The sequence below is a fragment of the Anopheles coustani genome, chromosome 2 (genome assembly GCF_943734705.1).
Source record: "Anopheles coustani chromosome 2, idAnoCousDA_361_x.2, whole genome shotgun sequence".
Taxonomy (NCBI): Eukaryota; Metazoa; Arthropoda; class Insecta; order Diptera; family Culicidae; genus Anopheles; species Anopheles coustani.
The window spans coordinates 26,863,745-26,889,666 of record NC_071289.1 but is presented as its reverse complement, the minus strand read 5'-3'; the positions used below and the strand labels follow the sequence as shown (position 1 = coordinate 26,889,666).

General features: G+C 44.9%; 2 protein-coding genes across 2 annotated transcripts in view; one reads left to right on the top strand and one right to left on the bottom strand.

Moving 5' to 3' along the window:
• Positions 1-25,922, bottom strand: part of LOC131264165 (uncharacterized) — a 109,974-nt gene that overhangs the window by 55,315 nt on the left and 28,737 nt on the right. The gene's annotated exons all lie outside the window — the stretch shown is intronic.
• LOC131263640 (uncharacterized) lies at positions 2,019-25,721 on the top strand. The gene is made up of 12 exons (XM_058265870.1): positions 2,019-2,082; positions 4,351-4,628; positions 5,338-5,510; positions 5,692-5,754; positions 6,654-6,794; positions 6,996-7,125; positions 9,586-9,719; positions 11,152-11,296; positions 14,215-14,474; positions 18,531-18,623; positions 19,658-19,793; positions 25,170-25,721. Exons 1-12 carry the CDS (start codon positions 2,019-2,021, stop codon positions 25,719-25,721), a joined length of 2,169 nt encoding a protein of 722 aa, XP_058121853.1.

Below are 25,922 nucleotides of genomic sequence, written 5' to 3'. Positions count from 1 at the left end.
GACATATGTATGCCTTTTTGTCACGTAAATTCAACTTTAATGAAACATTATTTCGAGCCTCATTAGAGATCGGTTAAGTCCAAAATAACATTCAACAACATGATTCTTTTAGTCTTTCGAACACCTAATACCTGAATCGAGCTCCTTTTTTTGTTTGCGAAGCGAAATCATAAAGTGTTATTAAAGATTCAGCATGTGCTAAGCGCCACAAGGAACCCTTGCAGAGGTAAATAACGGCCTAAACAAAAAGCTGTTTATCCCACATCATCACAGTCCAGCCGGCACGGGTGTGGTCTAGGGTTGCAGTCGGCTAACTACTCCCGGCAACAGCCTACGGACCTTCGTTCAGGAAATTGTATTGTGAGTCCGGTGCCGGTGATGTCTTCATCGGATCAATTTTGGGACTTTGTTTTGGGAACCGTCCTCAAAGACGCACACGGACGTGACCAATCGGTGGGAAGACACCGATCGGTGAGAGGAGCGGGACGGATTTACATCCTTTTAACTAACAAGTTCCCTAGTGGTGTGTAAACATGTGTTTCCTTTAGAATTCCCAACGGAGCGGCTTTGCGTGCCGGACCAGGCTGTTGAGTTCCTAGAAGGGTACGCACTGTCTTCAGCGAAGAGGCTTATAATCTGATGGATGAAGTTCTAAACGAGAGGGACTACCAACACTGAAGGTGGCCGTAGTATAAAACATGGTTTGTCAAACAGAGGAATCGGTGTGCGCTGGGAGTAAGTAGTTCCATTTCTAAATTTGGCAGACATGCGCTAATAACTGAGGCCCTGGCAGGATGTTACATTTCACGCAGTAGCCTAATTAGACCGCTGCTTTTTAACGGTCGGGAAGTGCGAACTTTTTGCCAGGAAAGTTTACTCAAAACAGTCCCATTTCAAGCTTGGCGTGGGTTACAAGTGAGCAACTAAAAAGGATTGTGAAAATTGTTCCAGATTGCAAAGGATACGGTTCCCGTTAGGTTGTGATATTTATATCCCTAACATGGTCGTTTCCCAATTTTTTAAAGATACCTCTCCCCCAACTCTCCCTCTGGCGAAACAGTGAGACGATTAGTTGATTTTCCTCCTGCATGCGGAACTGAGAGTCGAGCCGCTTCAAGACGGGTTTGTTTACCGAAAGCATTTTGACGGATTTGAACAACTTCATCGTTTCACCGAAGGTTGGTCTCACATCTTGGACCGGGAAAGGCAAAGGAAATGGTAAAACCACCAATCCTTCCCCTCCATCCCCTCTTCCCAACCTCTTGTCTCTCCCGTTTCTATGCTTGACGCATGAAAACCGTTTCGCGGTGCAAACTTTACGCACCAACCAATTTTCCGGAGAAAAGTCGTACCCAACGTTCCGCCTAAGGGACAGTTGAGGCCGCGCCCACTGGGAGGGGTGGAATTTTCGCTGTATGGCGGAAAGCAGCGGGTGAGATAAGCGTGTGAAAAGCTTCTGTGAATTATTTCTTCCCTTTGATGTTTTTCCGTGGGAACGATTATTTAATTGTTACCTCATTCGCTCCGGCATGCGGAGGGAAAAGGGGGGCCCATTTTAGGCCGAAGTGTGTTAAGGGTGTGTGCCAGTTCAACCTAACCGACGCAACCAGCTCGGGAGAAATTGTTTCTAAATACACTTATGTGCTCACTTTGCAAAGTTCTACCGCCCGTAGGGAAGTTTTCCATCGTGTTAGCAAAACTTCGCCCCGTAGGCATCGGTGTTTTGCGTTCCAAAAACTTTCCGGTTGACTGCAACAACTCCGCGTGGATTAGACTAACCCTCCGGACGGACCGGTAAGAACTCGCCCCGTAAACTGTTTGTGCCCTAGTCCACTTTATAGGCCGTACGAGGGTGAGACACCCGCTAGCAACGGTTCCGATGCTTACGTGAACACTAATGTGCGACGGTGTGCGCTTGTACGTAATAAAAGTGAATGCATACGTGCATACGTGAGTGAATACGGGAAGCTGTTGGATTAAAACCCTCTTAGCGTTCCGCCGGTGAAGAAAGCTGAAGGATGCCTGGAGTGGTGTTTCTTGTTTGTGTGCCGACAGCAAATTATGAAAGGACGTTAATTAACGGTAAGCAGCGCCGCTTTTCAGGCTCGAGCCTCGTTTCCCATCCAATGCTGTTTGTCTGTCCTGTTTCAAGTGACATTGAAGATCTCTTTTCTCTGTTTTGTTAACGCACGCTTTCGTTTTCTTCTGGACTGGATGAAGTTCTTTTGTTGACCATAGGATTTTCTTTAGAAATTGTTTTACACGTCGAGTATAGGGACGATAAAAACATGATTGTTGTAATTACAACTCACTCAGGTTCGGTTCTAAAAGTTGAACAGTACAATGAATGACAAATTACATGATGTTTTACGTAAATTATACTGATATAAATGCAAACAGTATTGCATAGTCAACTTGACAATATTATTATCAATCCTTTATTACTTTTCCTAACGAAGACATTTTTGTTGTAAGGCAAAATGTTTGCGAGACCACTAACCTTATTTAACCAAGTTCTGAATGTGTTTAATTGAGTGTGTAAGGTTTCCTGCGGCGGAATTTGAAGATAGTGTACAATATGCTATATCGTAGCCTCCTTAGAGCTGTTAATCTTGAATACTACAAGAGGAAGAGACTTCGTCTAATGTTATTAACCGTGTACTGCTTTAATGACGCAGAAATAAAAACCACGTGAAGGTAAAGAGAATTTAAATTAACATCGACAAATTACCATAAACAGTATAGTAGGTAGCCTTTACTGGCATAGGAAAATTAATAAGTTTAAAAATATATCCAAGTATTTAATAATATGTAAGTTTTAAACATGCTGATTGATAACAATGAAATTATATTGAAGTTGTTAAACTGGATTTTCAGTTTCACTAGAAAACTTGGGTTCGAAACAGAATTTTAAAAGGAAAAGAGTGTTACCAATAAAATAAAATATCTTGCACTTGCCGGCCGTCACTATCGATATTTTCCGTACTATCTATCATAAAACAGCGATAATGAACTCACTGCTCTGCAATTCAAAAGTCGAGGCCAGTTGAAAGAAGTCAGTAAAATGTAAAAAAATGTTTCCAACAGAATAAAAGATGTTAAGCTAACGTAGAGTTTGAGCCGGGCTAAAGAAGAAACCAAATTGTGTGCTAAAGGCGCTCGGCTGATTGTGTTTGGCTTTCCCGCTGGCTCGGTGGGTGGAAAAACAAAAATCAACCACCAATCGCGAAGGTAAAGGTGGGCTGGGTTTTCCGAACATTGCGTTGGGGTAGCTTTTTTCCCCCCGCTCTTCATTGTCAGTATAGCCCAAGGAGATTGCTTGGGCAAATATCTTCCGCGTTTTTTTTTCCGGTATGCACAAACGTAGTGCCTTAGTGCCTCCGGTTTAGGGCGTTTTGGTTCCGTTCGGAAGGTTTTAGTTTTTCCGCCCTGGCTTCCACTGGGGATTCTTTTATTGGCCCTGCCAGTGTGGTTTTACAGTGTTCCGTCGGCTGGTTTTCTGGCCGATTCGATTCGTTTTTCATTTGATTCAAAAAGCCTTTCAAATACGCTACTCGACCTGAAACGAAGGCGAATGCACAGAAAAATAGTCCATCAGCGAGGTCCGGTGCATTGGCGCGGAACGAGCCGGATGAAAGAAAGGTCCTCGAGGTTTTTACTTTCCGCGACACGGTGTCCTCTGCGTAGCGGAATTATTCTTTCCATCGCAAACCGGCCTCGAGTAAATGTTTGCAGATGAGTTGGACTTTGGATTGGGATTTTCGGCGAAAGTGCAAGAACGCCACCAGGAAGGAAAAGTAATCTTCCTTTAGCTCACCACCCACGGCAAACCCTTTTTTTCGCGCTGGAACGGTGACATAGCGAATGCAAGTGCATTGAAGGGCGAAATGATATTGTTACCGGAAGCACCCCGTGGAAGAGGGAACGTTGATTGCGAATGCAGCCCGCATTGGCATTTCCGGATCGATGATTTCGGTCGTTAAATTGCTGCCAAGCGAATTCAATCTTTTCTGTTCCAGGTGTGTTTCACTCTTGGATTCCAACAAAATCTTTTGTTCCGGTGTACACTGTTGATTTGTCATTTTTTTTATGCATCAAAGTGGAACTTGTATAAAGCTTTTTTTTAAAAAGAATTATCGTTTTAATGAATTTTTAAAAAGATTTGTATTTTCTTCAGCCGATTGCCAGGATTTCATTTTTTTAAGCTTGTGTATGCTGTTTTGAAACTAGAATAGAGAGATGACCACAATTAACATTCACGTGACTTTATTGGACATCTTTGTTTCTTCTAAATTTAATTTATGCATCCTTGTTATAACTAGACTTTCTCCTGTGTCACTTTACTGGCAGATCTGAACTATGCTGCGAACAATGAACAGCTGCCCCCACCGATCCCAGTCCCCCAACCGCCACCCGTTCCGGGCCGTAATCTTAACATAAATCTCCCGGAAAGTGGCCCCCGTGGAAATGCAACCAGCAATGCAATCCTCCGGCTCGAGGTGGAGCTACGCGACAAACACGCCAGCCCGGGCGCGAACCGACGTGGCGTGAACAAAGCCCGCCCACCGAAGCCACCGAACGTCCAGAGAGGGCCACCGAACGTGGACGGTAGCGTTCCGCTGGAGAAGGTAAGTCCAGTGGGCGGATGGGATAATAGTGACACGGCAGGGCATCAGGCCCCGACTTTGGGCCGCGCGGACGACGGCAAACAAACAGTTTATCAAGCCACTGTTTGCATGACGGTGATGGCTCGGTTCATGCCGTCGGACACAATGACAGTGGCTGCGGGATGGTTTTCCGTGAAAATTCGACCCCCCGACTGGCTGTCCTTCACCGACGGTTCTGGAACGGTGCGCACACAAACACGAAATAAACTCGGCGTAACCGATGGACGGGTGAATATAAAGCGCTTTTGTATTCTCCACTTTTGGAACCATGTTATGGAACGTTCGTTGGTCGTATCTTACAAATTATTGGAAGCATATTGCAAAAATGCTCAGTAAACTACTTGAACGCATGGTTGAGGTTCGGTTGAGATAGTTAATTAAACTGACTTAATTTTTTTTTTTGAACGGTTTGATCATGACTGGTTAAAAATATGCTACAAGTATTTTTGTTAGAAATCATGTGGTTTTGTTATTATCTTTTTTAACATTTGCCCCAGAAAATAATACATTTTTTTTTAAATTAGTTCAGACTTCCTATTTCGCTAATTAGTTCTTATAATTCTCCTGTTCAGCAAAATATTAAAAGTGTCCTTCTTTAGAAACGATCATAAGTCAACAGTAAACGATTGTTTATGACTTCAACATATACATTTAAATCCCTTCTCTCCAGGTGCTCGACGAGCTGCTCAAGAAGCTGGAGGTTGAACGTGTCATCTGGCATCCGGACAAGGAGGGTCAGTATTATCAGGTCGTGTTTCCGCTGGCCGCCGGAGATCCTTGCGAGACGACGCTCCATTGTCTGACGGAGCTTGGGATCGGCGTGAAGCACAACTCGAGCGTCAGGTATGCAAAGCTTAAGATGTGCATTTTACAGAAAGAAACACAAATTGTTTAACTTTTTCTCTTAAAACTGAACCCTTGCTCGATTCTTTTACGGCTCATAATGACCCTGATTATTAAAAAAAACTCTTTCCAAGGTTGCTTAGCAACAATGAGCTAAGCTTTTCGCTCTCTTTTGTTTCAGTGTCCTTCCGTGCAGTGTCAGCTACGACGGCCTAAACGACACCAGTAACGAAGATGAATACGGGTAACGGTTTTCATTTCCGCGTCCGGTTTCCATGTTCATAATTTTCTTTGCGTTCATCTCTGCCATACCTCGTGCTGATGAAGATAACTTGGTATAGAAAACTACCTTTTTTTCTCTCTCTAAACATCAGGATGTTCGGTCTGCCTCTTTTTCTCTCTCAGGCGAAGCGTTTTGTTATGGTAAAGGGGTTTGCAACATTTCCCTTTTCGAGGCCGTATATCTGCATTTGCAGGGTTCCGTTTTTCCCCGTACCTTTTTGCCTTGGCAGTCACATTTTCACTCCACACCGCGGCCAGATGCCAGCCCCGTCGACTCTTTTGTCGGTGTTCATTTGCATAATTTGATTAGGTCCACGTACGCTACGACATGCAGCGTCTTCTGCATCTTCTAGGATGCATTTCCCTTCCCTGGACGAGGGACGGGTTGGGTGTAGTGTGATGAATTCAATTTTCTTTCCACTACTTCCCGGTACGTGGAAAACTTCCAGTGCGAATGCGGTGCGCGTTACAACTTTGGGACGCCAAGTTGGTTCCCTTTCGTCGCACGTTGGCAGGGAATGATAATACAGCTGATACCCGTTGCCACGAACCCCCGGAGGGTTTCTTCCGAGGGCTAATCCACAGTAAGCCCCCTTTTCTTTCACCCTTTTCATTGTCGGCCGGGACCAAGAGGAACAACTTAGTAGTAGACATTTAATTAAACGTTCAACCGTTTGAACGGATTTTAAATATCGCCCCGGAGAAGGGATTAATAGTACGCCGAGTCACTGGACGGTAATTAAATGTCCCGTTTCGTTTGCGTTAAATATTTACCACCATCGTGGTGGCCGCACCCGAAGGCGAAGGTCGATTAACGCTAAATCTTCCAAACGTTTTCCACCGCCTTCACTTCCGATCAAGCGAGGACGCCGAGGAAAGCTCCAAGTGGAACAACTTCGTCGATTCCATCCGGTCGAAGCTAACGGTCAAGCAGGTCGTCGATGGCGTCCGGGCCGGCGGTTCCCTGTCGTTCGACTACTTGCTGCTCATCGTAACGGCGGAGTAAGTAAAGTTTGGGTGGGTTGGAAAAAAAAACCTTCCCTTCCTCGCTCTCGCCGGAATCGGTTTGGAAAATCATCCATCCGTTGGTCCTTCAGGCAAACGGCAAATTGGCTTCCCTCGGAAGGCTAATGGTGATTTTTAAGCTATGACTGCACTTCATCATGGATGATGGCTCGTTTTTTGTACCGCTTCATTTTGCAGCTCGCTGGCTGCCCTCGGACTGGTGGAGAATAACGCCCCGAACATTGTGGCCGCAATGTTGGTTTCGCCGCTGATGGGTCCGGTTATGTCGATTACCTTCGGCACGATCATCGCCGACCGCGAGCTTGTGGTAAGTGGTTGCTCATGGAATGGTGGCGAGTATCGCATTAAACATCCGCTTTATAGCATTTGCAGGTAGCGAAATATTGGAATTTCCATTCCTTTAGCCGTTTTTCTTTTACGGCAATAAAATATTATTCTCTATTCTTCAGTTTTTCTTAATGTGATACTTCTTAGATACGGAAATTTAAAGTTTTAATTTTAATTTCAATACTATCACTTAAATTTAAATAAAATTTGAAATAAGTTTAAAGTTTTCTAAAAAATGTTGCAATAAAAAAACGTGAACCGAAAGATTTATTTCCCATAAAATTCATGGTCATCCTTGAACAACACTCGTATAAAATTTGAATAATGTTGCCAACTATTCCACTCGAAGAAACTGTTAAAATAGCAACGTACTCACAGAGGGATAAACCTACAGGTTTCTCATTCGTTCAAGTTGCTACAGACTCTTTTCATCAAGTAAAAGTCTATACGACTTTTTTTCTCAAAAAAAAAAAAAAAATAGATCTATTGACTCACCACGAATGTATCCCTCTTAGTTCGTTGCTGTAGTCAGGGTTTCGGAACACTCATCGGGCGCTTTATCGTGAAGTAAAAGTTCACATTAATAAAGCACACTGTGGTGGGCCAACGATGCTCATCGGCAGAAGCCAGTGAGCGAAGGAAACAAGAGAAAAGAAAAACGTAAACCAAAAAATGTGGAAAGAAAATAAACCGAACAAATAATCTACACAAGCATCGGTGCGGTTCTCAGGTGTTTTCAGCCGATGAAAATTTAAATTAAAACATTTTCATTCAACTCCAAAAAAGCCGAACCGACGGCAGCGGGAAAAACTGGCTCCCGGCGCTTGCGGTGAGCGAGTAGTTTAAAAATTAATTGCCACAGGGTTTTCACTTCGCTCAGGCATTTTTCCGTTTTTTTTTGTTTTTGCTGTTTGGTGCTTTCTGCATCGTACAAGTTATGTGGTTGGCCACCACGGGATCGAGAGTTTTAGGGAGAACCGCGCAGGCCGCGCATTCCTTCCATTGCTATTCGCCCAACACAGCTTCGCTATTTTTGCGGTATTTTTGCGGGCCAAAAAGTTGCTGACCGCCGGCGGGGCGTTTGATGGCGATATGATTGTAGAGTCATTAAATGATTGTATAGTTGTTTTATTGATGCTACCAGTCTCGTGCGGGGTGAAAGAGTTGATGGAGTTACGAAGCTCAGTTTCGGTTCGGTTCGGTGGGAGTTAAAACTTTCAATTTGAATTTAACGGTGCTACAAACAGGAGGAGCAACTTTTGTGATGCTTGTTTAAATTCATATTATTGCCTTATCTTTATGAAAGCAATCGATACTGTGGCATTTCAATTTTTTCAAGTGCTATTTTTATACTAACCTGTTTTTGTGACGCTTAGTATTGTATAAAGGAAAACTACATGCACTTTTATGTTCATGTGGAGTATTGTGTATAATGATAATGTACTAGAAATTTTCTCGATATATATCGTTATCTTTATCCGTATTTTTGTGTGTATTACATTTCCTTCTTTCGACAAAAACGATAGCATATTTTCAACCATATTAAAAGAAATTTATCTTTCTTTCAATTCTTCTTTTTAAAGAAGTTTTCAAAGTTTGAGTTATTTATTATTTTTTTAGGGTTGTAATAGTGAGGTTTAACATTCCAATATCCATTTTGTTGGCTTTTTCCTCCATCCACTGGATGTTTGTAATCCGAATTTACCTTTCTTTCAATTCTTCTTTTTAAAGAAGTTTTCAAAATATTTATTTATTTTTTAGGGTTGTAATACCTTTCAAGTGAGGTTTAACATTCCAATATCGCATTTGTTAGCTTTTTCCTGGACTTGTTTGTAAGCCATCCACTGAGCTTTAAGTGTCGAGTAGGCAAAACCGTACTATATTTCATTCGATTTCACGAATCACTGCCGAATACCGGATTCCAACGGTGTTGCCTACGTGATGGACAATGGAAAATCGATCGGGGCAGAACTATCCATTGGAAAACGGTGGAAACAAAAAAACACACGATCCGGAAAGTGCAATCACCCGTAGCACCGGTCGGGTCACGTGCTATTGTTTGAAAAGTCGATGAAAAATGGCGAGATAAGACTGGCGGGCAAATAAATAAAGGAAACAAGGATCATCATCGTTCACCCCCACCGAATGTGCCTCGGTGATTAATGCCACCCCAACACTCCCCCTGGCACAGAGTATTCACACATGTGTATTCGGCCGTCGTACGTCGGTTCGGGTTTGGGGGAGGGTTTTGGGTTGAAATATTTACAGCCCTGTAGGCCCCCGGGCCCTGTGCTTGCTAATTGATACTCTGACCGGGGCGTTTTTATTTGCGTTTCCCGCTTCCCGGGCGCCGGATGATACGCCGGCGCACACATTTTCGCTACTGCTGTTTACCGTTCAACTGAAATTCTTCGACCCGTTTCCCGATTTTCTTCCACAGAAGGTGGGCTTCACGGCGCTGGCGCTCGGTATGTTCATCTCGATCGTGTTTGGATTCATTTTCGGGCTCATTCTCGGCACGACGGAGATGCCCTGGGGATTCGGCGATTTTCCCACGGAAGAGATGAAGGGACGGTAGGTTTGTGCATGTTCTGGTGTTTGTTTACCTTGTGTGCTTCTTGGTTTTTGTTTTGCTTTGAGTTGAAAAATGTTGTGCTTCAATCTGGTTGTGTAAAGCACGGTAATGAATTACAAATTCATCGGTACACAAATAAGCTTCCGCGATACGGTGCGTATGCAATGGAAATAAATAGACAAAAACGAAGCCTCCGAAGACGAAAAATACACCGTAACATATCGCTTACGATTGACTGTTTGGTGTGCCCGGCATGCTCCTGCCAAATCGGGGAGAAAATGCTGGAAAAACATCCATTCCCGATGGGAATGTTTTTGAATAAATTAATTAAAAGAAAATACTTTACACGGGCAACATCGGTGTTTGTTGGGCGATGGGAAAATCCACCTACAATTTTTGTTTTGAGAAAAATTTGCTTTGTTCTTTCTTACCATTTTGTTTTTGTTTAGTTCCAATCAAAAACGAATGCCAGCTTAATGGACGCCAAAAAACGGGCGGAAATGAACGGAACGCCATCTTTGTGCGGGCTTTCCTGTTGGTTTGCATTGGTTATGAATTTGGCAATACCTGCCCTCCACTTGCGGAGAATGTGGAAATGAACCTGAAATAGTAGAGGATTCCCTAAAGTGGTTCGTTGGTATTTTCTGGCTGAATGGAAAATAAATACACAAAAAATGCCTCATGATATTTCCACCCACCGGGATTCCCTCCGTTGTTTTTGGTATAGCAATGTTGGATTGGATTAAAATAAGCCATTACAACGTAACGTCACGTTCTCCGTTAAGCTGTGGTTAGAAGAGGTTAGCAAAACTACATAGCATTGAATTTCAAATGGTTTACAGAGACTACTGGTTTGAAAAACATATTTGAACAAAAATCGGTTGATTGAGCAAACTATGGCCTGGCTCTGCATTGAACACGTTCCAAAATTCAGGAATGCTTTAGATGTGGTCAGACAAGTTCACTTCTATCTCACGTTTTATTCAAATACCAGAGATTTTTGCTTCGCTTGTGATCATCTGTTTGAACAGGGGCAAAATAAACGTTCGTTCAAAAGAATGCCCGAGCAGGTCGAGAGCTCAGCAACAAGTAGTTTGGTGTTTTCATGGTAGAATTGAAAAATACCTTCGATTATTACCGCAAGTTCTTGCCGTTTGCCAAATTCGGCTTTTCTATTCATTTGTGATGTTTTGTGTTCAACTAGGATTTACTTTGTATAGTACATAGCAAGCACTTTTATAGGAAAATTATTCAGGTAGAATGTTTTGTTATTCTTTGCTTTGTGCTATGGAGAGTAGTTGCTTAAAGCAACTGTAAGGTGTGAGTGTTAAAATATTCGTAACTGAAATTGAGCCAAACGGATAGCCTCTATCCGAATGTTTACTCTAATTAACTTTCCTTCTGTGTTTGTTTGTCCTTTTTCATCCCCAGTGGCAACGCACGGTCCCTCTGGATGGGAATTCTCTGGGCGCTGACTTCCGGCAGTGGTGTGGCGGTGGCGCTGCTCCAGGGTTCGGCCGGACCATTGATAGGTGTTGCAATTTCCGCCTCCTTGCTTCCACCGGTCGTTAACTGTGTAAGTACGCACGAAGGGTTACGAACCAAACCTCTCACTCAGGGAAATCCAGGTAGGCTTCGATTCTCACTAGCTCGTAATGCTTTGAAACCATTTCTGAAATAACTTTCCGTTTAGTCCGGAGTTATTTCGAACCCCAACAACTGCTACCATGTGCTAGTAATCGGCCGCATTATAATGATGCTCACACACCGGTTCCGGTTCAAACATGTGTCGAAAGTGCACGGCTGGTCGATTGCATATGGCCGAAGCATACCGAAGGTTTTCACTGAAGTTTACTGGACCTGAACCGGAATTTGGGACTCACAGGAGCGAACCACCGTGGGCAGTTTGGATAATGTTGTAAATCCTCGCACCAGAGGTGTGCAAAATTCGATGGAACAGACCATTCGATGCATCCTGCCATGTGCAATTACGGACAATACAACTTTCGGGAGTGGGCGAAAGCCTGGCGTCGCGATTATTGTGTAAGCCGAGGGATAACAGAAGGTTATACAGGAATGCCATGATTATCTGGAAGTGGCGAATAGAGTGAGAATATTTTCTAAAGCCCAAAGTCGACCAATGGCATAGAATGAGCATCGAGGTTTTAGTAGACCTATAGAGGATTATGAGATTTTCACACACCAAAAATAATGTTTATTGGTTGTTTTTCCAGCTCGTTGCCATACTTTGTTTCGATGAAACCAATTTGTTCACATAACATTTTTTGAAAAAATTCTCAAAGATACTAATATGATATTGGAAGCAGATTTAGGAAAAAAATAATTCTACAACATTACAATTTGGCCCGAGTCGTTTCATCAGCATGGACATGAAGTCACACTCACTTAAAACCACTTACCGAGCGAATCTCCCATCGGAGTTTTCTAATTGTCAACCTATAAAATTGTCCCCAACTGTCCCGGGCCGGAATCGAAACGGCAAAGTTGAACCGTTTGCGAACGAACGATTTGCGTTTCATTGCTTCTTCCTTACGGCGGGAATATTTCATGCACAACCCCCTCTTTCCCCTCCAACCCCTTATCGACCGCCTTTTGTCCTTACCCCTCGGGGGAGCAAAATGTAACCATTGTCAACTTTTCACCAAATGATCCTTTCCGGGACATAGCCGACGGGGAAAAGTGAGAGACGATTCAAAATCGATCCATTTGCGTGCCGGCCGACCTTTAACGGGTTTTTTTTTCTTGTCAGCTGGCTGGCCGGCCAACATTGGACTGAGGCGTTTGAGGGAGTGTGGAAAAAGTGTGGACAGGCGGAAGCAATTATACAGAAATCATTGCAATAAAAGGGCCAGCGCGAAATATTACGATCCTCGAGCACCCCATTACAGTGGGCTTTCCCGGGGCCGGGTGAAAAGTTTTACGTTCCCTCTCATTCACACCCCTACCCACCCTCGTCAAGGTCTGTCTTGGGGCATTCGGCACGCTTTAAACTCGAAGAAATTGCGAAAAGATGCCTCCGGGTGTGCTGAAGGCGCCGCGTGAAAACGGAAAATATCGACCAGATACCGGTCCCTCAGCTAGATAGGCTTGCGCGTGGCTTTTTCCGGTTCATTTTTTGCTGCTTAGTCATGATGACCACCCGAGAGCCATTTCGCAACGGGAGCATTTGGTTTTATTTCCTCATTTTAATAGCCCTTTCTAAGCTTTTTCCCGGCATGGGCTCGGCTTCTTCGTACTACTTCTGCGTTGAAAGAATCGAGAGCTTTCGGTGGCTTAACGGAACGTGGTTTTCCGAGCACATCCGGACAACGAACGTCCGATCCGAATGACTTCCGGCTGATGAACATCGTCTTTACCATCAGTTTCATCATCTCCATCATCATCATCATCAGCACCGTTCGCGCGATATCGATAGGCCATTAGAGACGATGAAAACTGTAGCTTCCCGCCAGGGAAACCGTTGACGTAAAGCCTCGGACCTCGAAAAACTCCGAACGACAAACCCCTGTCCGATCTGCGATAACGTCACCCGGACGAACGGGTTGAACGGGGTTCGCTTCCTGGACGCTTCCGACGCTTGTTGAAAGACTTTTCACCAGCCATGTCTCAACAATAGGGCTGATGGACAACGGCTCGGGAATTTCGGAAGTACACGAGAGCGAATGTTTGCGCATGATGTTAGTGTTGATGCCGGACCCTTCCCTGTCCACCTCGGGATGGCGTGCCTCAGATCAGGAAACAACGGCCCCACCAGATGCGTATGGTTTTCGGCCAAGGAACATTAACTTTATGACCATAGTTTTGTGCCCAACCTTCTCCCACCATCCGGGTTGACGTATGCTTTTTCCGCGCCATCTTGTCCCGGCCGTCGTCGTCGTCGTCGTCGTCGTGTCGTAAAGTTTTACGGCGTGTTAACCCAAGCACGCCAAGAGACCCCACGCGCTGGAGTGTGTTTGAGTGAAAAATTGACAAGTTCAGCGGATGCGGATGCGGAGGATTAGGGCCGTTGTTGTACGCCAAGGCTCGTCTAGCTTGTAGACGGAGCATGTCTATGCAGCGTGGCGTGATGCGCTGTTGTGGGGAAGTTTTAGGGGTTAGTGAAGTTGTTTTCGATAAACGGAAGCCCGAGAGTGATGTTTACTACGTGTTGTGGTGGGATGTTTGTTGACCGCCTTCGCTGGCGTTGAAGTTGTTGATGGGGATGCTTGTTTATGGCCTACTAGATACTAGCTGCATTTAATGAGAATATTTTCGAGCCATATTAAAATCATAACTCAATGGAAGTGAATGGTTTTTGTAATAGACTAACACTAGGAAAATCGAATGTAAACTGAAATCTTCTAAATAATTATTTACTTTTACCCCCAACCCTTCTTTTTTACTAAGGTACCAATCTACAAGTTTTTATTAATTCCGTCCAATTTAACCCCAAACGAAACAATTCCTTCCTTTCATCCCACCCCATGCTTGCAGGGTCTGTTCTGGGCGCTGGCCTGCATCTGGCTCATCTACGAGGACATCAAGATGCCGCACCTCAAGGGCGAGCTGTACAGCGGCAACTCGAGCTACGAATTCATCTACACCAATTACATCCCGACCGAGTTTCTAATTAACGGCATCGTTTCCGGTCTGCTGACGGTGATCAACGTTATTTGCATCTTCATTACCGCCATCATCGTGCTGAAGATTAAGGAGGTGGCCGCCCCGTACACCTCCAGCCCGGATCTGCGCAGGTAAGGGACGAACGGGGACGGGGTGACACAATTGCCAAATCAATTTGATGGTGTTTTTTACATCCTCTCCTTCTTCTTCTTCTTCGGTCGATATGCTTTCCGCCGCCATTTGGATGACAAATAATTATCCACCCTTTGGGGCGATGTTTAACTTTGCCTGTGTGATAATGTGTTCTTTTTCTCAGGCCCGGAAAAGACAAACGAAAAGGAATGTTTCTCGCTCGGTAAAAGTTGCCTGTTTTATCCGTATTATCCTTGGATCAATGCTGGCTAAGGTACGGGCAAATTCTCGTTGCTTGTGTTTACTCAGCTGATTCCGATTTTAATTCGTTTACTTTGGAGTTTACTTTTATGCAGATCGTTTGTCTTTCGCCTCCCATAGGCTTATTGAATTCCGTAACACCATAATCTTTTAATTACACGTGATTTTTCAACAAATTTTGTGTAGTTAAATGTTCTTCCACACAGTAAAATATCTTAAACAATTTTCAAGAACTTTTTTTTATGCGGGAATGTTTTATTAAGAATAATAGTGTGGATATTTTCACTCCCGCCGAACAAACCGTGCAGTTTGTTTCGCTGAAAGCATTCCCACACCCAATGAACCATCTCGATCGGACAACCGGACAGTGGACATTGCTTTGATCGAAGCACGCACCAGTGACGAAGTGTGAAAACGATTTTGCAAAAGTGTCTAGCATCGGATCAGCGTTTTATGCGTGGTGGTCTTTCCTTCAATGTAACGTTTAACGTGCCGTACAGCGAACAAAAGGGAGTGCAAGCACTGGGTGAACCGTGGCACCTGTCCATTTGTTTAATGGTCCAAACCCAAGTGCCCGTACAACACAGAACCGGTGGTCGAACTGGGTGTGAAAAACTAACCTTGAGGATAGTCCCACGGAAGAAAAAAATGTTGGAAAGCAAAAAAAAAAGGAAAACCAAACTAATGGAGGGCACCATAATTGGCTCGACAAAATGCGCGACCCTGAATGCGTTAGTCAATGCGCACCACCGGCCCGGGGAACCGCTTCAGGTTATTCGTACTATTCGATGAACTGGAGTATTTTTCCGTTTCAGAATAGTAAAAAAAAATCTTTCTAGGGTAGGTATTGCACTTCGCTGTGCATTCTGCAGCTCATCCATTTTCCCTGGAGTGTTGGAAATTGAAATTTGTTGGGACACCATTCGGGGAGCTTTTTTTTCACTCTCACACACACACACCGATCAGATTAAGCATACCCGATGATTGCTTTTCCTAATGGTGCCCGTTAGTTTAGTTGGCAAATTCAATTTCTAGGTAAATTCACTTTCCAATGCCTCTGGGAGGACCAGCGCACCAACAGCATGAAAAAGGTGTAACAAAGAATGGATACCCATCATCATCATCATCATCCGCGGGGTTGGAAACTCATCATCGGCGAACGGAGTAGTTTGAATTGTGTTTCAGACTAACCGAAAAAGAAGCTATAGAAAAATAACGTCCGCAATTATTTACGAGCACAATAATTGCTCGTAATAGTGGCAGATTGAATTGGAAAAAAATAAAATAAACATAGTTCCCGTCAGAGGCACCCTTCAAAAAAAAAAAAAAACAAACAAACAAACAAACAATTCGCACAATCCTGTTTATCGTGGTGAGATTATGGTATAAGACCGCCAACCAGAGAACCGGTATGGCTCACGGCATTTGCAAACGGATAGAGGAAAAGGGGTTCCTACTCCTCCGCGCCAAACAACAGTGTATTTGTTGTGTGGTCGTGTTTTTCAACTTTATTTTATTTTTAACTCCCTTGTACGCCCAGATAAGCCATAATGGCGATCCTTTCCACCAGCATCGAGCAAAACGCGCCGATGGACGTCAAGTGGGCAAGTTAGTTGTAGCTTTTAAGCATATGTTTGCGGTGCGGTACGTAACGCGAAGTATGCTTTCCTTTTTCCTGCACCGTTTCGTTTGTTTAGGTTTATGCAGAGCGTGGGTGAAACTAAACAACAAAACAAAAAACCGCTCGGTTTATATTTTCATTGTGGTAGAATGCGGTTGCCATGTGCTTTCCGGCTCCATTTTAACTCATCTGGCGTGTTTTTGTTGTCCAATCCACTTGACGGTGCATGGAATGGTTTAATGTGATGAATTTTATATTTAGTTCCTGTTTAACTTGGGACAAAAAATGATTTATGGTGCATTAAACAAGTGCAAATCGTGCTTGAAATTATGATCGTTTGGAAATTCAATTAAAAGTGTTATTTACGTTCAAATCAAAACTAATTATTTTTACATCAGAACGTCTCGAAATATTTTAATTAATCACATCACAAACAAATAGCTTCTATAATCGCCACCAGGAGTATGTCTTTCTGGAACACTCCAAGGCGCTTCGAGCCCGTTTGATAGACAAGTAAGGGGTGTTTACTTTGGCTCGTCCTATGTCTTCATTAGCCCTGGCCTTGGGTGTGATATCACTCTCCATTCGCAGCAGCGCGTGGGAGCTATAAATAATACTTAACCACCACTTGAACGCCCAGTGCATTTATCAACCGGTCACAACCCCCGGGAAAGTCTGTGGGAAAACCCACCCCGGACACAGAGTCCAACCCGGAAACCGGCAGGAAGTCACGCATGGCGTACCACCCGTTGGATAAAAGGAGCTTCGCTACAAATCGATACGGGCCGGAAATGAGACACTAGTCGACAGTTGATTTTTGCTGCACACACTCTGGTGATGTTTTTCTTCCACGTTTCCGGTACTACTAAGCAGCAACGGGGTCGGCAAGCATGCAAAGGGCAAGTGAAAAACGGTTTCCCATTTCCCGAGTGGAGCTTTTTCCCAATTTTCTCCTCCCCCGGGAGCGTTTCGCTAACGGCGAGTTCCGGGCACGGGCGGGGAAAATCTCCATAATCAACCAGATTAGAACTTATCGCTGGGAAGACTTTCTTTCTCACTCGCTTTCCAGGGTAGGTCCATCCCACCGGAGCACGGCATTGTTTTACGCCGTGCGGGAGTTTTCCCTCGCCAAGAGCAAAAGAAAATAATAGGTAACAGGGCGAGGGAAATGAGCAAAACCCGCGCGTTGAAACGCTGAAGTGGGAGCTGGTTTGACATGTTTATGAAACCGTTGGCCAACCGTACTTCGGGGCTAGCGTTGGTTTTGGGTAGAGGGAAATGAAACGATTCTTAAAATAAGACACCCAAAAGAAACAGCCGAAGGTAGACTCCATCGTGGACAGAGCAGCATCCTGACGTCAGTGTGCCGTTACTTGCAGACATCGAGTCGAGTCCTCCCGCCCTTTCAAGTTCGCCCTGTGTGACTCTGTCCTGCTTTTGTATTCACCTTTCGCGATTACCCATTCCACGGCCACTTTCGACCCTCCGACCTCCGTCCATTCGTTCTGGGTTGGTTTTTTGGTAAACCCACCCACAATGGATACACTTTCGGTGGTCACATAACGCGCGCGAAATTACCGCGCGTTTCGTTTTTCGTTAAACTTTCATATTTATGACGTTTCCCCGAACGGATGTCAAGGCTTATGAGTGAGCCGGTTCCGGGAAGGCACGAGCAGAGGCAGTAATTTAGCTGTAGGCCGTTTGAATAAATTTCAAATGTTCTTGCGTGTTTGTTTCGTTTGTCCAGGTTTGCCTGAAGGTTCACCCTTGAAGGGGACGCGTTTGCTAGGAAGTGTACAATCTAATAAACTTCCCGACTTTCCGCGAGGGCAAGACCCATGGATCGGGTATAGATTTCCACCATAAACAAAAACCACACAGCTAGGGAAAGGTGTTTCCCTCGGTGTGATACTTTAGTTCCATTCACTTTGATAAACAGACTTTTTCCAGCGAAATGGGGAAATTTATCTTCTTTTCTCAAGCTGGAATGAACCTACAAAAAAATAAGATGTATTGTCTTTCTTCGTACACAAGCAGGTGACGCATTCACACAGAGGGAATTTTTTTCAAATTTTCTCGCCAGTTTTATGTTTGATTATTTTAACAAATTCGTTTACTCCACACTCTATTATTTTCCACATTTTCAATACTATTTCCTGATCCTTCGTTGCAGATTCTGGGAAACGGATATTCGTACGGCTCGTACGGCGAACCGGACCACCATTCGTCGGAATCGCGGTGGCGGTGAAGCAGACATAATGTCCACGTAAGTAATCAAACGAAGTGAGCTTTCAAAACCAAATCCTCGAACATTTTTCATCATCATCATCATTTTCCGTGGTCGATAACGATGGTTTCCGAAGAAGCGATCGCTCTCGAACAAACTTTTGTCGACAAATAAAAATTGTTTTCAACTGCTGCAAGCGCATCGGTTCGATCGATCGAACTCGTTGTTGGGAAAAATTGTATTTTAAACACTTCCCAGCACCCAGAAACCCTTGACAACTGCTTGAAAAGTGGCTCGAGCAGAAAACATAGATAAAGGGAGAATGAAAGAGCAAAAAAAAAAAACTGAGAGTTGGAGTGGCGCGAAAAGTTTTTAAACGCTTTCCGTTGCGAACCGTTCCGAACCATCTTCGTGCGGCACAAAATACAAAATGGAGAAAACATATTTTTCTAAAAGCTACCAGAACCGAGAGGTGCGCGCGAACCCGAGAGTTGCATGAAGGCGGAAAATCTCTCACGGCAGTTTTTTTTTTGGTTTCCACCAGCGCCTTTCGATGATGGAAAAGTGCTCCATATGTCTCGGTTCACTCTCGGAAAATTCGCGCCCCCTCGACGCTTTCCAGTGGGTGGGCTGGAAAGCGATAAAAAAGTTACGACAGCCCGAGGAGTCATATTTGAAAAGTTAATAAATATTTGCAATTGCCAACTACATTCCACGACCGTACCACCGCCCGTTTTTCCACCCAACCCCGTCCCATCGTTCGCTTCGGGTGGGTGGGGAAATAGAAATCAATTTTTCTGCCAATTTTATGAACGTTGGAAACGGTGGTCAAAGTATCAACTTCAACGTTAAAAAAAAAACAGTTCTGGGACGAAAACCAGAAAGCTAGTGAGTTGAAAAGTTGAAGTTATTTTTCGGTTCGATCTTTCGACGAGGTGCGCCGAACCCAGCTGGTCCGTTTTATCTTCATTTTGGCTCATTTTCCGAACATTTTGTGTGGCTCTTTTAGCTTCTCCTGGCACCTGCCTTCTAGCTTCTGATCTTGTCCGTTATAATATTTCACTCGCCAACAGCTACGCCGAGCTGGAGAACGATCCCAAGGCAAGGAATCTGGAGAATGCACTGGAGCAGGCCCTGAAGGAAGCCGTCGACGATGACACCTATCGAAAGGTCAAGCGGATGAGCTATTCCAGCAATGCGGCCAGCGAGGTAAGTCCAGTCCCACCTGTCACTCCCAGGCCGGGTCCGCTACCGGGAATGTTCGGGCTAAGGGGGATCGATTTCGGGGACAAAAAAAAATCCCCCAGCACGACGAACTGCAGCGATCCACTGCCACCGTCCACGGCCACCTCTTCGAACCTCAATGGGGTCCAGGTGGTGAGTGGACAATAAATTCCAAAGTTTCCCCGGTCGGCGTTTTTCCCAAGCGCCAGGCGGCAAACGGGGAAGAATGTTTCAGGTCCGTGACCCACCGTCCGGGAGCTCGGGGTAGAGGTTGTCGTTCGATCCGATCGAGTGCCGATACTTGGACGGCTCGGTTCGGGATCTGCAGTGGAAAGATTTATCGACGAGCGTTGCGACGGTCCCGATAGGAGCTCGGGTGGAACCTCTGGCTGAGGCATCGTCATGACGTGCGGGTGATTAAGGTTACGCTACGGTCCGAGTGTCCTTGGCCCATCTGGGTATTATTCCTTGTGCCGTCGGTGTCGCATTTTATTGATGATGCACACTCCCGACTCCCTCTCGAAGGATGTTTCGTAGTTTTATTCCGTCGCCTAAAACTTGTTACACGTAAAAAATGAAGTGAAAATTAACTTTATCATACAGTAAACTACCGCTGCCGAAAAGCGCACCAAACCCGTACACTCCCGGCCGAGGATAACATGTTTAGCCCCGGGGCATTAAATCAACCCAGCCACCGGAAGTGGAAGTGCAAATTCTATTATGCCACAATCAACCGAGCTGCGAGCACCGAGGGACCTAGAACCGCCCTCAAGATATCCTCCACCCTCCGGCCACGAGAACGAAGGGCAAAAACGAATGAGCAACATGAGATCCGGATGAGGGGAAAAAAAAGAAACCGGACGGAAACCGAACTGTTCTTCTGGGGGGCTCGAGCCCGATAGTGCCGTAACACGACATGGTTATGCTGGTCATGCTTCCGGCCACCACCACGAAACGATCCACATCAGCGTGCGGGATTCTTTTTCTGCACGACGTGCTTCCTCTCGTCCTCTCCTTTCTTCCCCCATCGTGCTCTTCAAATCGGCCTTACCCGGAACGATTGGCATTAAACTGGGCACTTCAGCTGTACAAATGATCGTCTAAAACCTGAGCTCGCTCAATTGTTTGTGTTGTTTCACTCCGGCGTGTTCTCGTGCCGTCTTGCTCGCTCGACGATTCGGTCGGTTGGATGGCGTGTTCTTCACTTTTCAGGCACGCGCGAGGGGAGCCTTGCGCCCGCGGGAGGGAGGAGACTGGCGTGATTTATGCTGTGCTCGGGCCGCGGAAAATTGCCCCAAACAAAAGGGGTTCATGTTAGCTCCGTTTGTCATTTTTCATGCTTTTCACTTTTGTCTGATAAACGTTGATTTCTGCGCTTCGGTGTGCGTTTATTTATTTTCCCCCTATTTTTCCCCCTCGCCAACAGCCTGCTAGGATCCTTCGTTCGTTCGCCCGTTTGTTTGTCTGGTTGTTTGTGTTGAGTACATTGTTACTTACGATGCGAGCAGATGTGGAAGCATAAGTCAAGTTACACCGACCGGCTGGCTTGCCGGCTGGCTAGCTGGACACACCGGGTCCGGCTGAGCGGACGTGCCATGGCGTACGGTTGCATGTTTGCGAAAGCACTCTGGAGGAAACGCCAGAAAAACGCTTCGCTCGCTCGACTTGAATGGCCCCGGGGAGCTCACCGGCCACCGACGTTTGTCGTCGTTGCCGTTGTCGTTGTCGACACGGAAGGACACATTCGGTGGAAAATGAAACCATCGAGACCATTGAGATTGGAAACTTGAGTGGCAGCAACGCGTTGGAAGAATACGACGAGACATCCTTGGGCAAATTGGCAAACAATTATTTATGTGTGTTCGGTACTCTTGTTTGTGTGTTTAATGAAAATCGCCCTTCTTAACCAAGCGTCGAGAACTAGATTATGTATGAAACTTTGCAGGAGTTAATTATTCAATATTGTGTTCTCAAAACGATAATCGCTAAGTAAACTAAAGTAAATGCAAAATTGTATAACAATATCCAAAGTCCTGTAGTAACTGCTGTTTTCCAAAGTCCTGTAGTAACTGCTTGCACAAAACATAATTTACATGTTTACGCTGTGCAGGCCGAACTGCATGCACTGACGACGAGTCCACTTTCGCAAGTTGACTATTTAGCGAGTAAGTTTACCGGAAAACATTGATTGTAGAATGCGGTGGTGCAGCGTGTTATCTTGCACCGGGAAAAGGTTCTCAAGGAAACCCTTCCTAAGGTCCAGCTATATTAAGGGGTGGAACCATTTTTCCTTGTTCCTTTTCCCGTGGGCAAAGGATATGAGTGGATATTTTAACTACTCTGTATTTTCCCTATCCCTGCTACACGCTTCCTTTAGGAAACAAAGAAAGCTTTTTAACGTTCGTTATCCTTTTTATTTTATCTATTTTTATTCAGCAAACATGTACGCCGTAAGTTTTGGGTGAAGTTTTACAGTTTTCTGCCGGTAGCTCGCATGAATCTCGGTTATTCCGGTAAACTAGGTTCTACTTGCGCTTCGGTGTGGTTCCTTCTGCCTTAACCAAACACTGCTATGCATAACAAAATAAAAAAAAAGAAAATAGTGAAGCTTGTCTGGGAATAATAATGAGCTGAAACAGCGGAACTTGTCTTGTCGTTCGTCCTGACCCGCTCCGAGCACAATGTAAGCGCAATATTCATACGCTCCAGTGCGAAGCATTTCTCTATATCGTTTCTCAAGTTTATTTTTTCTTATGTCTTGCATGTGTGTGCTAAATGTCTGCTGTACGCTAAAGAATCTGACACATGCTCTCGCGGCGCATTGTTTTATTCCGTGGGTGAAGTGACACAAACGGTTTTCTCGTTGTGGAACAATATTTGACAGCGAACGCTAAGCCAACCAGAGACGGGCGCTAGGATAATATTCAAAAAATCCGCCCCTTCCGCCGGCGGCTCGGAAGCTTGGAACACATTGTGGCGGGTTTTATGTTTTTTTTAGTTCCACTGGTTTGTATCTAATTTTATTCGTTTTGTGCCGTTCAAGACGGGTTTTGCGATGACATATGATTTATGGTGATATGTTTAAAAGTGCGCGAAATTTGCTACTTTCTTGTAAACGAAATCAAGCAGCGACGCGCGACATTTTGGATTAGGGAAAAAGAAAAGCAAAACAATAACACTCAGCAAACGGTCGGCAACAAACACATGGAAGCGTGCGAAAACGGTTCCAAATTCATTCAACCGTCACGAGCGGGCGACGTTGCGTCCGCAAAAAATTTAAGCCGTTTACTTATGTAGACTTTGAACTCTGAAAAAAAAAAATCGTGGGAAAAGTGTGGAAAAGTTGCTCTCCTGACAGCAGCCGCAGGTTGGTTTTTGGGTTCGGAGCGAGATTCACAATCGTAACCCTTCGCAGACCGCCGGCGCCCGAAGTTCAGCAACATTGTTAACCATTTATTCTCGCTCCGATGGCGCTCCGATGCTGTCACGTGACAGTATTACTGACGTGCGTCGTCGTTTTTCGACGGGAAATAATGCAGGGTAATGCCTGGCAGCTAAAGTACGCCAAACGTTACACATGCGTGTCCATCGGAGTGTGGGAGTCGGGGGAAAAAAAGGGGCGCGGACGGCGCGTGAACACGAAATGTTGGACAGGTTTATGTCACGTGTCGTCTGCTATGTTCCTGTATCATTTTGGGGGTCGCGTTCGCTTGATGACGGCACCGCGAAAAGGGTCGCGAATGACACTTTTCAAAACACTACTATAAGTTCGTGCGTAGCTTCACGAGTTGATTGTTTCGTTCAAACTGTCCTCGGCCTCGGTGTTGCTCAGTCACGTTTCAATATTTGACTGAGCATTTAAGTATCAGCACTAGCCGGGAGGGGGAAAAGGTGTAACAATGTGTTACATTGTGTACAAATAGAATCAATCCGGTCATTAATTGAAATACTCTTCTTCAAACAAATATTTTACTGATGCGTTAATTCATACGCATTAAAGTATGAAACTTAACACCAGTTGTTTATCAGCTCAAAATTAATTACACCTGTCAGCGTGGTTCAGTGGAATGCAGTAAAACAAAACATAACATACCTATTTATGCCTTAATTAGATTCTTGGTAAAAATAAAACATGATATCGATGCCACCCTGACAGGCTGAAAACAATGATATTATTTTAATTGTTTTTAACCGTCACTCTTTCTCTCATTAATTTGCAACATCCCAATCAATCAAGGCAACCATTCCACTATTCAAAGGCTTTTTTATTTGACAAATGCAGTCAACTGCAGCAGGTCTCGGGCCCATTCAACCTTCTCCATTTAGCAATTAATTTTGCACTTTGTTTCGGATCAGATTGGAGAGAAAGAGAGCAAGAGGGAGCTAGGGATGCAACCCGTTGGCTGCGTTACTTAATTATCGTCTTTCTGTTGCAAAATGGGTACAAATGGGTTTAATTCAATGCTTGTCGTTCATGTTGTTCCCAGTTCTTGGAAATACGGCCTGAAATATGTGGTACGAATGATGTCTTGTATTACGCAGGCCATTCGAAATCGCTCAACCGATGGGAGAATATGAGTGAGTTTGATTTCAAATGTTGTTTGTTTCATTACATTTTCCATTATATGTATTTCGTTTTACTGAAGATGACCGGCATCGGGTGTGCCTTCAAAGCGGGTATAATTAAGTCGAGACTCCGGTGAAATTTAATTAGGATCCCATTCACCGGCAGAGCCCGAGGGCAGTGTCAAGCACAAATTTCCATTTTCTATTCGAAACACGGAATAGAAACCGGGGGGGGCCCACAAACAGGTCTTCGGGTGAGAAAGGGGGATCCCTTTTTCGAACGCTGGTCATCGGAACCATCTGTCCACTTGTCCACTGCGACCGTATTTGGGATGGTGAGCAGGTCAGTTAGGTACGGTCGTAGGTTGATTAGAGTTAGAAAACCTCGATCGATACTGTTTGGGGGTCGCCGTGATGACACGCGCCAAGCGTGAATTGGAATTAATTGAACCCGAACCGGAACCTCCTCTCGCCATCGTTTGGTCACGCACGTGGCTTCCAGATTTGGTGAAGCGTGCCGATAGCTCATCAATAACTTTTCACAAATGATATAATTCAAAGTGACGATGAAGGTGCGAGAGTGGATCCGGAGTTTTCACCGGGAAAAGCAAATTTGATGAATTCATTCGCAAGGACACTTTTGCATCCGCCTGTGGGATTGGCGAAAATCAATTTAGGATTATTGATTTTGAAACGGACGACTAACAAATGTTTGCACTAATTTGTGGACAAGTGGAAAACTGGGTTAAACCAGTTAGAATAATCATCGACTTTTCTCTCTCCATCTCTCCCCAGATCGGTGACCGCTTGTTCGGACATGGTGCGGGTTCTGGTGCACAAGGAATGTCGAGCACCGGTGGTCAGATTGGAAATCCGATGGCCAACCACCGCAGCTCCGGTCCGAGGTCGGCTGCCGACCTGAAGCTGTTGGAAAAACTCGTCACCTCGCTGCTGGAGACTCACAACAGCCAGGGAGCCGAAGGGGCCGGTGGACGTGGTGGTGATGGAGTCAACCGAAGCGGATCCGTGCTTGGACGTTTTCGGCCAATGTCACGCTCCTTCCGTACAACGAACTCGCTGAGAAGACGCACCGAAGGCACCGGAGCTAGTGTGAACGGAAATTCCCAGGCCGGGACGGCGGCGAGCGGCTCGGAAGCGATGCCCACGATTCAGGAATCGAGTACCGATCGGAACAGCGACCGAGGGCGCCGCAACTCGTGGAACGAGCGGGCCGGCAACGTGAGACGTGTGCTCAACACGATTGCTAATGCACCGCAACGGTTTAGCCAATCGTTGGCGCAGGACAACGAGGAAGAGCGCAGCAATTTAACGCAAAACATTCTTTAAACAGTATACTGTAAAGCTCCAAGCTAACGATACTAATTATCTAATGAAGGAAGGCACCTCATACGAAAAAAAAACATCTAATCAAATTTCTAAAACATGTAGAAAGAGAATAAATATTTCTAACAGCTTTAGCTATTTCTTCTCCAACGTTGAAAATTTCTTTTGAAGTATTTTTTCTGAAGTAAATCATTTTGTGGACGG